The sequence below is a fragment of the Ipomoea nil genome, unplaced genomic scaffold (assembly GCF_001879475.1).
Source record: "Ipomoea nil cultivar Tokyo-kokei standard unplaced genomic scaffold, Asagao_1.1 scaffold3021, whole genome shotgun sequence".
In the NCBI taxonomy this organism is placed as follows: Eukaryota; Viridiplantae; Streptophyta; class Magnoliopsida; order Solanales; family Convolvulaceae; genus Ipomoea; species Ipomoea nil.
In genome coordinates this window covers 4,986-23,464 of record NW_017619449.1, presented here as the reverse complement: position 1 = coordinate 23,464, position 18,479 = coordinate 4,986, and the positions used below count along the sequence as shown (strand labels likewise).

The following is an 18,479-nucleotide window of genomic DNA, read 5'->3' as shown; positions in this document are numbered from 1 at the left end:
GGCAGTAACATTTGAGAGTCAGACTGAGCAGTGTGTTACGATATCTTGTGTACACTCTACGGTTCTCACGCCTTTCTGGCTCTCTTTTGTTTATGCCAAGACCAAGGTACGCCTCCGGGACCCCCTGTGGGTTGAGCTGAAAGCTATTTTTTCTAGGATCCCCGGGGGTGTGCCTTGGGCGGTTGCGGGTGATTTTAACTGTCTGTTAAGTGTGGACGAGAAAAAGGGTGGTCTACCGTATTCACACCGGAAGACCACTGATTTTCAGGAGTGTGTCAGTGCGTGTGACTTGGTCGACGCGGCCTATTACGGTTCCTGTTTTACTTGGTGGAATGGGCGCCGTAGAGAGGCGGCTATATGGATGCGTTTGGATCGGCTCCTCTACACCTCGGTGTGGGAGTCGGTCTTTACGTCATCCGTACGGCATTTGTCAAAGTCTACGTCTGACCACAGTCCGCTTCTAATATCCTTTGAGTTGATCAGTATGCAGGTAACTCCGAAGCACTTTGTGTTCCTGAACGTGTGGATTAAGCACGACGATTTTCTGAGGGTGGTGCGTGATAGCTGGCAGGTTCCTGTAGAGGGGGCCCCTATGTTTGTAATAGCCACCAAGTTGAATAGGTTGGGGAAAGTTCTGAGCACCTGGAGCAAGACTGTATTTGGGGATATCTTTGTGAAGCTCCGGGAGTATGAGGATAGTGTTCAGGCCCTAGAGACTGCCTTACAGCAACACCCGGATGATGAGAATGCTTTAATTGAATATAAAAAGGGTGTTGCTTTGTTACAGAAACAGATTGCTATAGAAGAAGAATTTTGGCAGCAGAAGGCGCGTATCACCGACGTTCAGGATGGGGATAGAACTCCCGTTCTTTCACTCAGTTGTTAAGGAACGTAGGCGAAAGCTATATATACACAGAGTGAAGGGTGGTGACGGTGTGTGGCTAGAGGATAGGCAAGGGATTGCTAATCAGGCGGTCTCTTTCTTTGAGCATATGTTCACCGGGAGGTTGGGGGTTTTGATTTGACTAGGCTGGACTGTGTCCCACGGTTGGTTGCAGAGGAGGATAATGAGGTTTTGACGGCGGTGCCTGAGGTGGAGGAGGTGAAGGCGGTGGTAATGCAGATGAACTCTACGAGTGCGGCAGGGCCGGATGGTTTCTCGGGGGCCTTCTATAAGGCTTGCTGGGATATTATTCAGGATGATGTTGTTAGCATGGTTCGGAGCTACTTTGCGGGACGGGAATTTACCAGGGCTATCACGCACACATCTATCGTCCTGTTGCCGAAGAAGCCGAGTCCGGAGACTTTTGCGGACTACAGACCCATCAGCCTATGCAACTTCAGTAGTAAGCTTATCACGAAGCTCATGTGGTTCGGATGGCTACAGTCTTGCCTCGGGTGTTGTCACCGCAGCAGAGTGGGTTTGTGGCGGGCCGGTCTATTACAGATAATGTGCTTCTAGCGTCGGAGATGTGCCACGGGTTGAGCTTCCAGAACCGGACATAGTCCTTAAGTTAGACATGGCTAAGGCTTATGACCGGGTATCATGGTTTTTCCTGACTTCGGTGATGCGCCGCCTGGGTTTCAGTGAGGTCTGGATAGATATGGTGTTCCGGGCCGTGTCTAACGTGTGGTATTCAGTGATTGTGAATGGAGTCAAAGAGGGCTTCTTCACGTCTACGCGAGGTCTCAGGCAAGGGACCCGCTGTCCCCGACTCTGTTTGTGATTGCAGCTGAGGTCTTGTCGGTGTACATTTTATGGCTATGATGGCACTACGGTGCCCTGGTTTACACAGCCGCCACGGACACCACATATCCACCACCTGGCCTATGCGGACGATGTTATTATTTTTAGTACGGCCAGGTTGGGAGCTATTGAGGTCGTGATTGGGGCGTTAAAGGAGTACGAGGAGATCTCGGGACAGTTGGTGAGCTTTCAGAAAAGTGCGTTTTACATGCACCCTCGTACTCCGACCCACGAGATTGAGCAGATTTGCTGGCAACGGGCTGTGTGCATAAACAGTTTCCTTTTACATACTTGGGCTGCCGGTGTATATAGGCCGTAAAAAGTGTATCTACTTTGCCTCGTGTTGATAAAGTTAAGGCTAGATGCTTGAGTTGGCAGCGCCGGCTGCTCTCGAAGGGCGGGAAGGCAATCTTGATCTCTTCAGTCTTGCAGGCCATACCGTTGCACATATTTTCGGCCTGCGCTCCGCCTAAGCAGGTCATACGGGATTTGGAGAGATGTTATGCGAGTTTTTTCTGGAAACAGTCAGGGGGCGCCCGGTACCACTGGAGTTCGTGGAAAATCCTCTCTCGTCCTAAGAAGGAAGGGGGGTGGGTCATGGATTTAGACTTGATGGTAAGGGCGGCCAGTGCTAAATTGTGGTGGAATTTCCGGATAGATCATACTTTATGGTCGGACTTTATGAGGGCGAAATATTGCAGTCGGGTTCACCCGGTTACTAAGTTGGTTCAGAATAGAGATTCGCATACCTGGAAGAGGATGCTGGCGGTACGTGATGAGGTCGAGGGGGTTCTCACTTGGCGGTTGTTCCAAGGCCGAGTTAGTTTCTGGTGGGACAACTGGTCGGGTCTGGGCCCACTCGGCAGGCTTTATCCACACCGGGGGCTTCCTACTCCCGGGAGCTGCTTCTAGACTATGTGTGGGATGGCCAGCTTGATTTGACAGACCACGATGACTTGGCATTTGCTGGGGTTGGGGCGGACCTGTCCCGCTTGGGGCAGGGCCCGCGTGATATCCCACTCTGGACCATGGCGTCCGACGGTATGTTTTCTTATTCCTCTGCTAAGGCCTTTCTTAGGCCTGCTTTGCCCACTGCACCGGACCCGCTCTTAGCTAAGTGTTGGCGCAAGCACCTTCCTTTTAAGGTGTCCTTCCTGGCTTGGAGGGTGTTCCGAGGGCGGCTTCCCACGGATGACATCTTGACCCGTTTCGGTCATGCGATCGTCTCGAGGTGTCGGTGTTGTCCAGCCCCGGTCCCCGAGTCTATTGATCACATCTTTTATTCTGGGGAAACAGCAAGAGCTGCTTGGAGATATGTTTTGGCGTCCCTCGGCCTCCACTTGCGACACCGGAGTCTTAGGACTTTGATTGCAGGATGGGGTCGCGGGCGGGCGCGTAACCCTCTTTTGTCTTTTGTTGTTTGCAGGTTGCCGTATCTGGTGTTGTGGAGCTGTGGAAGCACCGTAATGGGTGCATGTACGGCCGAGACACACCAGCGTTGCACGGGTGATGCATGGGTGGCAAAGGGGGTGGCGGAATGCCTGTTTAGGCGTTGGCCCATGCAGCATATCCTGCCCTCTAACTGGAGGACTATTGTGGCATACTTGGAGGCACATGTGCCGAGGCGTGTTATTAGGATGGTCAGGTGGTCTCCCCTGGTTGCCGGGGCGTTAAAGATCAATCTTTCTCGGTCTTCGGCGGCTGGGGGCTGCGGCCGTGGTGCGCAACCAGGAGGGTGGCTTCTGCTACGGGGTTGCGTGGTCTGGCCACGGGGAGCACGCCCGGGAATGTTCCGGGTCATTTTCTCTTGCCTAGAATGGTGCGTGGTCGGGGGAACTACTTTGATTGATATAGAGTCCACTTGGGCGGAGTTGGCTAGCTACGTTGATATCTCTGTTCGTCCGCCGTGGATTCTAGATGATGTTGTGACCAGACTCCGGTTTCTGTGTTCCTGTGGGTGGTTACTGCTTCTGTGTGCCCGTCCAGGGCCAATATGCCTGCACAGGCGCTAGCTAACTGGGTGGTGGATACGCCGGGGGAGGCCATCTTTCGGAGCCTCAATGATCTGCCACGTAGGGTCCGTGCTTTACTGATACATGATGATGTGCCCTATGTGTTTTTTGATATTGATGATCCCCCGTGATTGTACTTGTACTTTGTTTGATTTGTTGGAAATTTGGAAAAAAAAAAAAAAAAAAAAAAAAGAAAAAAAAAAAAAAAAAAAAAAGAAAAAAAAAAAAAAAAAAAGAAAAGGAAAAGAGATGGAAAAAGAAAAGAAAAGGCTAAGGGATAGAAAAGAATCGAGTGGAAAGAATGAGTGAGAGATAAGAATAGAGTGAAATGGAGTGAGAAAAAGGAGAGTTGGGAGGAAAAGAAAGAGTGGATGGGAGTTAAAAAACAGTGAGTGTGTGAGGTTCTCTGGGTACCGTGAAGCCCCTGCTTCGCAGTGCTGAGTCTCAACGTAAGGTGCTGGCGGTACAACAGGGCACCCTAGTCCGGGCTGAACGGTGTGCCGGGCAGGATTATCAAATCCGTTGACCTGGTCAGGCTTGCTGCTGGCCAATAGTAGCTGAGTTCCTTCTGGACTCCGGGGGGGGACGGGCTATTATTTGGGGGTTGCTTTTGTTCGCGTCAGCCTGGTATAAACTTAAACACTCACCCGAGATAGATGTGATAGTTGGGTCATGGGAAACGATGCTAGCTTGTTCTATCTTGTTTATATTTTTGCAGGTGCTGCTTCTTTGACCTCGGAGGCATGAACTGGTCTTGGGCTCTTTTTGGTTTCGCCTTTGCAGGCATCTTTGGAAAAGACCAGGTCTCAACGCCGGATGCAAGCGGTAAAAATTGGCATCGTAGCCCGGGCTTAACGGTGGCCGGGTAGGTGTTTTTCAAATCCGTTGGCGGTAGTCTAGGCTTGCTGCTGGCCCATAGTAGCTAATCCCGTTAGGGTTGGTTCTGGTTCGTGCTGGTGCTGATCGGGAATTCTGCTATTGGCTGCCTTGTGCCGTGTTGATGATTTATTGGCTCGGGATCTACCTGTATTTCTGTCTCAGGACTGCGTGCCATTACTGGACTTAAGCCTGCGTGCCATTGTTAGATGTACATCTCTGTTTTGTCGTGTCGGGCAGTCGATAGCGTTCCGGGAGGTGTTGCAGTTGTGGTGCATCCCGGCTAGGCGGCATTATGGTGTGTAGTCGCTGTAGTGCAACTGGCTGGGGGGCCACGTTTGTGACGCGCGAGTCATCTATCCTCGCTACTTGTGCTTCAGATTACATGGTGGGTGGAGATGCAGTTGTGCAGCATCTCAGTCTACTTTCTGGTTTTGACATACTCATGCCTACGACTAGTTAGTGATAGCTAGCATAGGGCTTGGGGCATGCATGTTAGAGCCCCGGGGGCTACTTTATGTTATCTTGTATTATCTTACTTTTCCTTACTTAGCTTATTAGTAGGATTTAGGCCATGCGGGGCCTAAGTCCATCCGGACCTTGTACTGGCCTTGGCCTTCCTTTTTATTAATAAACTTCTTTAAAAAAAAAAAAAAAATGCCAACACAACCTTCCGGCTCCCGTGTTTGAGTTCTTGAGATGACATGGATTGATCTTTTTTGTTAAAGTGGGATAATAGTGTCTTTTTCTATTTTTTTTAAGTGTGAACGCATGTATAATCCTTGGCCAAATTGGTTTCCTATTTTCTTGGATCATCAGCGTTGCAATTTGGAGCCGCGATTTCTTCATCATTGATTGAGTGTTTGCCCATGCAAACTAATCAGTATTTTTTATTTTTTTTCGCTTGTTCTTTTGAGTATAATATTGTCTATATTTGGATTGTCGTGTATATGTATAAATGCCCGAGTAATACGATTGTGCATTCGTGTGTGCTGATTGTGCAACCTAGTGTTGTAAGTTGTGCACTATAGGCTAGGGAGTTGTGCATTATAGCACATAGTTCAATGCATCGTAGAACATTGGATGTTCACTGTATGATTTTTGGCGGGGTTTGAATGCACAACAATGAAGTCATTGATGCACAACACTCAGTATAGGAATGCACAACATTTTGTATAGGAATGCACATCTTTTAATAAGACTGATTTACCCTAAATTTATATATTTTAATATTTTAAAGGGATTTGTTTTCTTAATCCGTGTGATTTGTTTCTTTTAATCTCAATCATACATCATTCTGATTTAATGCTCTAGATTAGTCCTCACGTCCTCACCTGATCCGGACCCTATATATATATATATATATATATATATATATATATATATATATATATATATGTGTGTGTGTGTGTGTGTGTGTGTGTGTGTGTGTGTGTGTGTGTGTGTGTGTGTGTGTGTCTGTGTGTTTTATTAAATATTAAAAAAGCTATTAACAATGTGATTATGTTGAAGCCAAGAGAAATTATAAAATTATAATAATACCAAAAATGGATTCAAACTCTAGACCTTCACTATAACCAAATATATACCATGTGGCTTGTGATCCACTAGTATTCTGTTGCTCCCTTATGTGGGAGGTCTAAGGTTTGAGCATCGGTGTAGGCATAGATCGTATATTAATTCACTTCTTGTTAACATTTATCTGTTTTTTTATACTAATATTAAAATTTAAACTATATATACATATATACATACAACTATTATATATGGGGTGAGGAGGGCAGCTGCCCCCCCTTTGGCTCCGTCCATGACCATGTCCACCTTGCAAGGTAAACACGGTTCAACAATTTAATTTGCCCCAAAAGGGTGGGGCGGGCTCTAATTTTTTGAGCCCATATTAGAGCGGACTTTTTAGCCCGTCCCGCCAGCCCGCTTAATTTAAAAATAATAAAAAAATAATAAAAAAAAAAAAAAAAAAAACAGCCCTACATGGAAATTGTTATATCGTGCACAAAGGCGAACAATGCATTGTGCGCCCTCAAAAAATTAAATGTTTCGTATGTACAGAATTGTATAATATAATACACATAAACTCTTAACATAATATAATAATCTAACATAATAAATAATATACATAAACTCTTAACATAATAAACATAAACTCTTAGCAGAATACACATGAACTCTTAACATAATCCACATAAACTCTTAACACACACACAAACTCTTAATATAATATATCATTATAATAAAGCTCTAAGTTTCTGCTTAACAAATTCTCCCGCTCAATTAAAACGATGTCACTTTATGTCCACAAAAAAAAAAAAAAAAAAAAAGTTGTACACTAAATGGTGCTAAACCAAGCTTAACGCGTGCACTTTAATTTTGACAGCTACTTTTTGGTAATACCAAGTAAAATAAAGCAATTTAAATAGACTTCTAATAATTACACACTTCTAAAGAGAGTGTTCATATTAAACACTGTGGTAGTATAAGTTCCGACCGAGAACTCCATGTGTCCTTTCCGTAACCTTGCCCTGCTTGCTCGATCGATTAGCCCGACCGCGTTGCTCGACTGATACTAGCCCGACCGCCTTGCCTTTGTAATAAAGAAGGGACAACACGTGTCGGAAGTAAGAGATGACAAAGGGCCAAGATGGCATGATGACACGTAGAAGACACGCGTGCGACATGCCGATAAGGAGTGGAGCTATAAATACCTTCTAATTACCTGAGTTAAGGGATTTTGGGAGAAATTAGAAAGACTAGACCCAGAGCTGCCCAACCGTACCCGGTCGGTCCTCGAGTTTAGTCGGATAGGTTCTCTTTAGGACCACGTGTATTAACACTATCACACTGCTTCAAAAACATACTTCTCAAATCTAAAATAAATAAATATAAATAGACTCATACTAAAGAGACTCAATGATGTAAATGTCTGATCACCATGCTCTTGGAAACTGAAAGGTCTCCAGCAGCATTCATACTTCCAAGATAACATCATAGATTTTGAAATCTAGTTTTACATTGTATATAAGCCTCTGTCGATGGAGACATCCACTCCCAACTTCACCATATCTTCAGTTCGAATCACCTGCCAATTAGAAAAACAAAAAAAAAAAAACAAAATATCTGCAAAGAAACCATGCCAATGTATGCTGCTGTAAAAGATATTGGCCCTCTAGATAGGGAGAAAGCAATAAGAGTAAAGTGTGTTAGATGTTATGAAATAGCTGAAAATAGAGGCTCTACAGAGATAAAGAGTCAAGAAGTTTTGGTCTGCGATGAAGAGGTATTTTATTTCACTGTTTAATATTTTAGTTCACTGTTTAATGTTTAGGCTCTACACAGATTTATGCTCTACCAAATCGAGGCTCTAAACATATTTTTGATGTACACAGTTTTTTTCTGTTCATTGTTTAAGGTTTTCCTTATGCTAATGTTTTATTTATTTCACTAATCTTATGTGCAGGGAACCTTCATTCATTTGAATATGCAAAACAATGATGTAAAAAAATACAAAAATATTTTCAGAGAAGGGAAGCTCTATTTAGTCAAAAAATTTTTGGTGTTCACCCACTATTATATGTACAAAGCTTGTGATCACAAATATATGATCAGGCTAAACTATAAAACTCAGGTAAAGGCAATCAAATCCAAAGGTTTTCCTACTAAAATGTTTCAGCTAAAAAGCTATGACTCTTTGAAAGACCCTACTCAAGTCAATCACAAGGTGCTGTTTGGTAAGTATTTTGTTCTTATTTTTGCTATTTTTCATTCAACTATATTAGTATTTGGTCTACTATTCATTTATTTTCTATTTATACATATTTAATAGGCAGAGTGGTCGAGATCCATGCTCCTGTTGAAAAAATCATAGGAGGTAGACCATCCAAACTACTAGACTTTAAAATGGCTGACAATGAGTAAGTTTCATACTAATAAATCTGTTCCTATATTTCCAGTGATTATATTTTTTCTAACACACTTGCCTATAGGGGAAATACCTTACAGTGCACTGTGTGGGACAGTCATGTTGGTGCCATGCTACCATACTATGATGCAGGTCTTAAAGAACCACTAATTTTGGTTTTTCAGCTTTGTCGGGCAAAGGTGGTCAATGGTAAGTTATAATCATACATTATTCTTTTACAGTATTTCTAGGTTTTCCATTGTTCATTAACACCTATCATGCTAATAGGTGAAATCAGAATCACTAGCTGCTATGATGCTACCCAACTTCATTTCAATGCATCTTACTAGGAATTTGCTGATTTTAGGTCTTAGTAAGTGCCTGAATTTTATGTTTTATCTACACTCTACATTTTCTAAACTACTATATCAGACATTTATACAACTGTGTATTAATTTTACCTGTAGGTTAACTGCTGCAAACAGTCATTTACACAGTATCAGTACTGCAACAGTGCTGTCTCAATCAACAGGAATTGATGACTCTACGAGTGGTGCTTTGACTGTAACTAAAGTAGTTAATCTATTGAAAAAGAAGCAGGTTAGACTCTATGGTTCTAAAAACCATGAATACAATCCACAAAACTAATTATAGGTTAAATAAGATAGATTACATAACACAGAGTAACCAAGTGATTTCAAAAAAATTGTAGAATGGGGAATTCTATGTTTCTGCTAAAATTGTGGTCATTGAAGGTTCTTTTGGATGGATGTACATCTCTTGCATGTCACTAGGATGTAACAGAAAGCTTTATGAACAAGTAGGTGATCTGATTTGTACAACTTGTGATAAGAAATATAAAGAAGGAATGGTCAAGTATCGGGTCAAAGTTATTGTTCTAGATAAAGGTCTAGGAGATGTTCCCTTCCTTTTATGGGATAGGGAGTGTTCTGAATTAGTTGGTATCCCAACACACAGTTTGTACACAAAGTATAATAAAGTAAAGTTACATTACTTTTAAATTTAACACATACATATAAAGTCTTTTTTTATTTGTCTTTTTTAAAAGTATGCTATTTTCTGTATGTTAAGTTTCTGACATTCCAAAAGAATTGGAATCATTAGTTGGTATGAGAATGGTAGTTAAGATATCATTAAAAATGGAGTTCATGAAGGGAGCAAATTCAGCCTACACTGTTATGAGAGTTCTAAGGGATGAAGCCTTAGTCCTAGCATACTGTTCTAAACTGATTAAAGACCAAGACAAGGATTTGATATCAAAAATGATAGATGAGGACGAAGAGGAACATGAGGAATCAGATCAGGTAGTTATTGTTACTAAAGTAAAATCATTTTTTACATTTTTAATCCTATGTTTGACATGTTTTAGACTAAACTTTATTTTAATATACATGAAGCTTCTAATGGAGACAATGAGGTCAATAGTCCATTAAGTATACAACAGTCTCAAAGGCTAGACAATGAACTTGAAGATTCTAATGGTGTGAGGAGATCGCTTTTGGGCCAATTCTCCTCCTCTTGCAAGAAGGGAAAAACTGTGGCTGTTTAACAAGAAAAACTTTAAGATCTGGGAGACTACAGACTATTACCACATTAGTGTGGTTTTTTTATCTTTTTAGACTAATCACTTACCCTGCTCAATTTCACTGTGTTTGTGCTGAACAATTTCATTTTGTTTGAATCTATGATTAGACACTTTGCCTTTGTTATTTACCTATTGAGAGCTACAAGTTGTCTTGGGAAGAAAGAAGAAAGCTAAGGAGATTTGGGAGAATTACTTGGTTTATTCTTGTACTCTCTTTGATTATTTGTAAACTCTTTATTTTTATTATGAATTCTAGTTTAGCCATGCTCGGCTAAACACTTAGATTCTTGGGTTAAAGTATTTATGAACCTTTGTGCTTAGTTCTCATAATCTTTAATATATTATTATTTGGGTTTTATGCTTGTATTGCAATTGTGATTATATTGTTGTTGCTAGTAGTTCAGAGCCTGAATTACTTGTTTCATAGCTTTATTTATGTCATAACGGAAGTTAGACATAATTGAGAGTACACACAATTGCATTTAATTGTTGCACATTGGGAGAGGGCAATTATGTTAGGGAGTTTAATTCTTGATTATTGCACATCGAGAGATGATAGTAGTTAGGAGTTTATTATGAATGCTTGTTCTTATATTGTTGGGTGTTTATATCACGGGAGTGAATATTTACTAGGGTTAGAGATTACGTGAGTAACTCTATACAATATTTGCATTCTCACACTTGTTTAAACCCAGTTTTAATAATGTTCATAAGGTTGGCACTAGGTGATTAAATACTTGAATCCCAGAAATCTCATTCTCTCTCTATTGTTTTCGCAAACCTACTACCTTTCTTTTAAATTAGTTTTATATTTAATCAACCATCCATGATTTTCGTTAGGATTAGCTTCACAAGAATAAATTAGTAGCTAGTGCTTGATACGCCTCACTTCCCTGTGGATTGGTAACCCGATACTCCGTGTAATTATTTGTTTGAGAAATATACTACAATCAACCGTTGACTCGCTTCTCAGACAAAATCAACACTTTTCGTCGCTCTCGCCTCGTCACTTTGGCTGGAAAGTGCAATTAAGCGCATGTTATATCATGTAGCTGTGCCTTGCTCAGGCGACGCCTCGCCTCGCTTTTGCACTTAAGCTCAAAAAGCGCTTGCCTTTAACAAGTTTGATCTTAGGTTGCGAGATGCTATGATTGAAGAGATGAATGCTTTAGATCACAATGGTACCTGGGAATTGATTACTATGCCTGCGAGTAAGGATGTGTTTAGAAACCCGGAAAATGATTTCTGGAAATCATTTTCCGGGTTTTCAGTGTTTGGTAGGAAGGAAAATACTAAAGTCAAAGGAAAATGAAGTTTATTCAATGGAAAATTCATACACTTTTCCGGAAAATGACTTCCCCTTTCTTTGAGGGGAAGTCATTTTCCGCGTTTTTCTTCTTCTTCGCACATCGTTATTTCCTCATTCGCACAATCATGGAGACTTTTTGTTGCGCCGCTTCCTTCTTGACCAACGGAAACCTTTGCCGCGCCGCTTTCTGCTCGACCACCGAAAACCTTCGTCGCGCCACTTCCTTCTCGACCACCGAAAACAGTTTCCGACTTGGAAACCTACAGATCTGGTTTTCCACGTCGAAAACCAGTTTGATTTTCCGACTTGGAAAACCAGAGGGTTCCAAGAATGAAACCAGATTGGTTTCCTTGCCGGAAACCATGCTCTGGTTTGGTTTCCGCGATTGATTTCTTGCTGGAAACCAAACCAGTGCTTTGGTTTGGTTTCCGACAAGGAAACCAAAATTTTATTTTTAAAAAAAAAATAAATAAATTGTTGTTTGGGTTCTAAATGGGTTAAAAGATTATAGGACAAACTAATTTCTCTTCGCATTGGCATTATAATAATCAAAATGGTGAAGTATACAATTTTGTTCATTTTCCTACTCATTTTCTGAAAAATGAACCAAACACAGTTTTCTGTTGTGCAGCCAAACACGGGAAAAGAAAATATTTTTCCGAAAATGAGTCATTTTCCAGAAGTAATTTTCCTGCTTTCTAAACGGACCCTAAAAGACCAACTGGAGAACAATTAAAGGATCTATTCACAAAGGCCCTAAATAGAACTTGAGTTTGTTATTTGTGTAACAAGTTGGCCATAATTAACATCTATGTACCAACTTGAGGGAAAGTGTTATGGAATGTACATATATTATTAGGTAGCATGGAAATTTATAAGGAATTCAATAACATAAGGAAATAATGTCTTATTTCCTTCTTAGAGGTCTTTTAGATGTACATATAGAACTGTGTATTCACCTTTCTATTCACTGATTCAGAAACCTTCTCTTCACTTTCTCAGGCACTGACAATACCACAGTTGAATGCATTACAGCTCACAATACGAGCCACAGAAAGGACAAGGACAATGAGTGTTGTCAAATTTCAGCTTGATTGATTACGTACTACACAATTGGGGCATATGTACAAAACAATTAACATATCCTCTGTTTTTCTCCAACATTGTCATGATAAGTTTAGCCACTCTTTTAATTTGTTTAAAAATCTACCTTAGGCTACTTTGGTGCAAAAGATGCACATGGCACCGGCCTTGCTCTTTAGCCTGGTCAATTGCAGACAAAAGTGTGTGTAGAAAGTCCGTTGCCCTTTCTTTTGATGTAAAGAGCAAGTCAGTTTGGAATAATGGAAGAGGAGCACGAGGATTATTGTTCCAGCTTCGCTTGCCTTCTGTTCCCCAACCTCTTTTCTGCTGATTCTGCTTCATTACTATATCTGACCTACTTCCTATGATATGCACCACCTCACCATCATTATCAGCATGGATGATGCTATCCATTCCAATCTCCATGTCTATCACCCATTCCAGGTTAGCAGGAACTCCACGAAACTCGGGCTTACCCAAATTTTCCAAACTTTTGCTACTGACAACTAAGATGAGTCTCTCAGTGATGATTACAAATCTCCCATCCTCTTTGAGTGCATTACAGATGACTAGGACCTCATCCTTGAGATTTAAACTATCATCAACCTCCTGGAGTACAGATGATCCAATTGCTTCCTCCCAACAGTATGGCCTCAAGGGGTATTCCCTGCTTAAATGCCTTGGCAAACGAACCCTAAAGCGGTGGCATCCACTGTGATGCCGCTTGCTCCAATTTCTAATGCTTTGTGCTGTTTTACCAGTGATATCAAGGACACTAGCAGTAGGTTTTGCCACGAGTCCCGTCACACCAAGGGCTATACCTGGAACAAAGGAAAATCTTAAAACATGAATTAAACCTCTCACGCAGCTTGCAAACACCATTACCACAGCGATAAATTAATCTAGAAATTAATCTTCAACTAGTAAGTAATACCTGAGACTACTCCTGGAAGTCCATGTTTTTCAGCCCCCTTTATAGGTGATTGTAGTAGACCAGTTAGTCCCTGAGTATCAACACAACAAACTTCAAAAAAGGTAAAAACAAGGAGATAAAGTAAACTTGCAAGACTCAGAACTTTCTATATTACTATACAGCCATACAGGTTAAATTATTTGATGAGGTGTACTAAGAAATTCTAGCACGTCAGTGCCATGAAAAGTAGACAAATCAAACAAATAAAAAGAATGGATAAGAAGAGGAAACTAAAATCAATGTAGCTATGAAGTGCAAGCAAATACCTCCAGGAATTCATTTATTACACCTTTACTCTGGGCGGATATTCCTTTCTGGGGTCTATCCATATTTGCTATACTGTGGTCATCAAATGTAAATGCAACAATGCCCTACATTGTTAAGGTTGAATTGCATTTTAGATAAAATAACCACAGGATTTACAATTCTCAAGTGTTAGACAAAGGCAATCATAAACCTTCTGTGCAGCCTTGCTAAATTGAGTGGCTGTATCACTTATTGCATAGACAGTGTTGCTCAAGAGACTGGAGGTGCCTTGTGCCATGCCTTTAATAAGTCCTGCACGACTCTGCAGAAGCAATTTTGAGCCTAGTATTAGAAGAGAAAATTTGATTAGTGAACAAATCATATACGTATAGTACCTGGAAAACACTTTGCAAAGGAGCTGATAAGAAATCTTTGATGCCAAGAGTTACACTCCTTGCGAACCCCATTGGATTACCTATCACTCCAGCTGAACCAAGCACCTGTAATGCAATCAACAACAAGTCCTGGTTGCTACTAAATTCAAACCTTTTTGGTTGCAAAATTAGAAGAGGGTCTATAGAAATAATTGTAGCAAAACAGGAAGCTTTTGGAGAAGTGCAGATCACGTTGGAAATTCTGGATTGTTATCAATTAGAACATGTCAAAGAAGTAACTTCATACTTGGTCAACAAAGAAAATGTGCACAATGAAAAATTTGTACATAAATTGCCAGAATAGCAAATCAGGAGACAGAACACTTTAAGTGGCACCTTGGTTTTTGTTTCTTGTATTTTATTGTTATTCACATTATAATAGTCCATTCTCAATACAATGCTGTTTTGTTTCCTTTGGTTGAATGTGCAGCAGAAACCTACTAATCAATGGTCAAGGGTTCCAAGGACACTAGAGAGTAAAGCACAGTATTTCAATTGGATCTTTCAACTAGTCTTCATGATTAAGGATCCTATGGACTCTGGAGCCTTCAATGGGTTCTAGGGTTGAAAGTATAAGACATCATATTCTCATCTTTCTTTTGTATGGTGTCACTAGGTAAATAGCCTGGCATCGACAAAATGAAGCACATCATCATTGTAGAACCAAGTGGAAAATAATTACCATCCTAATATCCTCCTGTAATGGGTGTAAATAACAAATATGTACATTTACCTTCAACTCATTATATATGCATATAGGCATTCCAAACATAAAATGCAATGGAGAATACAACTAACCAATAAAGTACCTTTAGCTGATGGTTTGATATGAGGTATTTTTACAGGGTTCTAGCATTTAAATATTTGAACACTGAGCTCCTTGTGATGAGAACCACTAACCTTATACATTTCATGAAGAAATTGTCTACTGTAATGCCCAATGAGGATCTCTTGGATGGATTCCCAGCTAGCTAGTTGATGTGATAGAATCAAATGTTTGAGATGAATTTGTGCTCCCTCCACATCAGCAAGTGCCATTAGACCACTCTGTAATTCTTAGTGTCACAGGGCTTGAATTGAAAAAAGTTATATAAATATAATTCTAATTGCAACAATAGCAAAAATGCACTGCCCTTTGGCACTTCATATGCTAAAATCATTGAAAAATGTTTATACTGTATGAACTTCTGAGTCTCGGATATGCATGGCACCTTCACCAATCACCACTTACATGAACAAGAGATTCACCAGATGTAAGGACCCCATTTCGAAGCATCCAAGGACTGCTAGAAAAGCTGCATGAAAAATTCATGCTGCATAGAATCAAGTTTTGTACACAGTACACTACAAGCATGACTAGTGGGAAGAATGACTTACCTTAAAGTCAGTTTGATTGAGGACATATCAAGAAATTCAACATATATTTTCTTCTGCTTTCTGGCCAGAAGGTGAATCTGCTGCCATGGTGCACCAATAGGGATTATTGGAGGCAGCAAAGAGTTCTTGCTGCTTTCATGAAATAAAGTAATGTTTGATACAGGGTGCTGCTTAGAATTTGAATTCAGAGGTTCAAAGTCTAGAGAGCAGGAATGGATAGACAAATCCGATTCCAAATCAGAAAATATTGGATGTAGGGTTGGACTCATATGCTGCAACACTCTGCTCTGCAACCTTGAAGATACTGACTTGATAAAGTCAAACAAGCTCAATATCACTTCTTGATCAAGTTCTAGATGAAGTTCAGCCACTCTGCAAGTACAAAGCATGTAACATGTCAAGGAATGACAAAACTAGCAAAAATTTTCACAGCCGCTGGTGCAGAAAACAAACCTTAAGCCTATATATTCAAATGAAACCAGTGAAAGATATTTGTTCCTCCACTTTGCTACAACTACAGAGAATGCAGGTTCCTGGGTCCCAATAGCTGCATCTCTTGTATCTCTACTGGTAATGCCAATATTATGGTCAAAAGATAGGATGACAGGGTAAGGAGTACCAGGCAACTGGTTATCGATTTGCAAAGACATAATTTGCAAGGAGAACTTTTGTTGATCTAGACTCTGCCCAAAATTCATGGTAATGTTCCTTGCACAAGCAAAAAGCAATTCCTACAAAATAAAACCCACAAGATACCAAGGGTTACTTTTGGCACCTAAAACAAGGTTGTAATATCCTCTATATAAAATTTTAGGTACCTCTGGTATAGAATTTATTAAAGATATTCCAACAAAGGGAATGTCAACCACAATTCTCTCCTTGAAGTGAGCAACAGATTCAAGCTTCCTGGCATGATTTCCTTTATCTTTAAACTGTGGGAGACATGGGCCCTTTGAATCGTTTAAATCATGGCAGCTTGAATCAATAATGCGAAGAACCTTATCACGAGGGAAAAAGAAAGAAACATTATTTTACAGGGAATAAATAAACAAAAGTATTTACACCCCCATAATCATAAAATAAGCACCTTAGTTGCTCCTTCAGAACAGACAGAAACAAGCAGAGTTCTTTCAGGTTTCTGTAAAGAGTAAGCAGATATTACAAGCTTAACAAATGAAACAAGCTCAGCAAGCAATGAAAAAATATACAAATTATTATTGTTGATGGTGATGTTATTATTATCACTTTGAATCCCAGAATAAAAGGATTACAGTTATAAAAGCAAAAGACAGTAGTAAAAGAGCATTAATAACAGACATCGGAAGGTACCTCAGAAGTAGCTGATAAACAAACAGGTGTGTAGTCCTTTACGTCATCAAGAGTATATGATCCTACGACACGTTCACCAGGAACCTTACAGATTTCAAGAAAAATTACTCATGTATGTCCACCAGATGTCATTCATCTGTCAAATGTAGCAGATCATACCTCAACAGTTAAACGATGCGGGTAACAAGGTTCATCCCATGCATAAGGGCAAGAACTGTAGGAGTAAATCATCGTTTCAAAAGCCTCACACCTTTGTTGGTAAACGCGTAGTCTCTGCATCTCGTCAAAGACATCATGTCAGATAATAAGTATATCTGATATTTGACGATGGATATCTTAATTCAAGAGTAAAGAAAAACTTCAAAAATTTAAATGCAAGTTACTATGTTGAACTGCATTATTTCATGAACCAGCAGCATATACTGTGATTGCTCTCTAGAATTGGAGCATAAATTGCCTTAATATTTTGGGAAAGCAACAGCAAAGTTGTAAGAGCAAAGCACATCATCTCAACCATTTTATGTATACACAAAGAACTAAATAGATTATAAGAATAAAGAAAATTGAATACATATTAGAAAAAGGTTGATTGAGCAGCTGTCAGAGTTGATTTGCATGAATACCTTTGCAACACAAACCTGAGGCATAAAGCTTACTGGTGCAAATACTGGCATAACGCACTAACCTCCTTTGAGAAATTATCAATCCTGTATGGCATAAAGCCTGTGTCATCATCTGACAAAAGAATCAGGTTTGTCCCAGAGTTTCCACGTGGGCTTCCAACAATCTTTTCATCTCTAATGGAGAAATCAGCACTTTGCACTTCTACGCGAATCATATTAACAGCACCAGAAACAAAGTTTCTCATTTTCCACGCTGAGTATCACCTAAATGTTCAGGCAAGAAGCATCCTGACCATTGCCATCCAGGTTCAACAAAACGAAAAGAAACTAGTAATTCTCTGCAAAACATTGAAACAAAATTCTTAGAAGTATAGGGTGCAGATTGTGGCAAGTATAGCCATAATGATGGCCAATAGGCTGAGAAGCACCTCTACTTTCAGGACATCCATTTTCTGAGAACTCTTTCTAGAGTGTTGAATAGTAGAAAGATTCATTGTATTCAACTCAAAAGAACTGTACAAACATCTACTATTTAAATAGGAATATGCTATTAACCTAATGGCCTATTTCTAAAAGGACCTAGGGTTTCAACACTCCCCTCAAGCTGGAGAGTATAAATCATATGCTCCAAGCTTGTTACAAATATACTCAACCTTGGAGCTCTAAGGGGTTTTGTCAAAATATCAGCCAATTGATCTGCAGAGTTGACAAAGCTTGTTTTGATACACCCTGACACAATCTTCTCTCTAATGAAGTGACAATCAAGCTCAATATGTTTGGTTCTCTCGTGATAAACTGGATTTGAGGCAATATGTAGAGCTGCTTGGTTGTCACATATCAATGTCATTTGAGCAACCTTGCCACATTGCAACTCTTGTAGTAAGTGCTTCAGCCACATAAGCTCACACGTGGCAAGGGCCATGGCTCGGTATTCAGCTTCAGCATTGGACC

General features: G+C 40.4%; 1 protein-coding gene across 1 annotated transcript; it reads right to left on the bottom strand.

The window, feature by feature from the left end:
* Positions 1 to 12,353: 12,353 nt before the first annotated feature.
* LOC109163383 (putative vacuolar protein sorting-associated protein 13C) lies at positions 12,354 to 17,793 on the bottom strand. The gene is made up of 14 exons (XM_019312126.1): positions 17,591 to 17,793; positions 17,065 to 17,178; positions 16,906 to 16,989; positions 16,664 to 16,714; positions 16,395 to 16,574; positions 16,030 to 16,307; positions 15,577 to 15,948; positions 15,431 to 15,494; positions 15,100 to 15,246; positions 14,161 to 14,265; positions 13,977 to 14,087; positions 13,786 to 13,890; positions 13,481 to 13,550; positions 12,354 to 13,367 (listed from the first exon to the last, which is right to left on the bottom strand). Exons 1-14 carry the CDS (start codon positions 17,771 to 17,773, stop codon positions 12,670 to 12,672), a joined length of 2,562 nt encoding a protein of 853 aa, XP_019167671.1. The 5' UTR covers positions 17,774 to 17,793; the 3' UTR covers positions 12,354 to 12,669.
* Between the last annotated feature and the right edge of the window lie 686 nt (positions 17,794 to 18,479).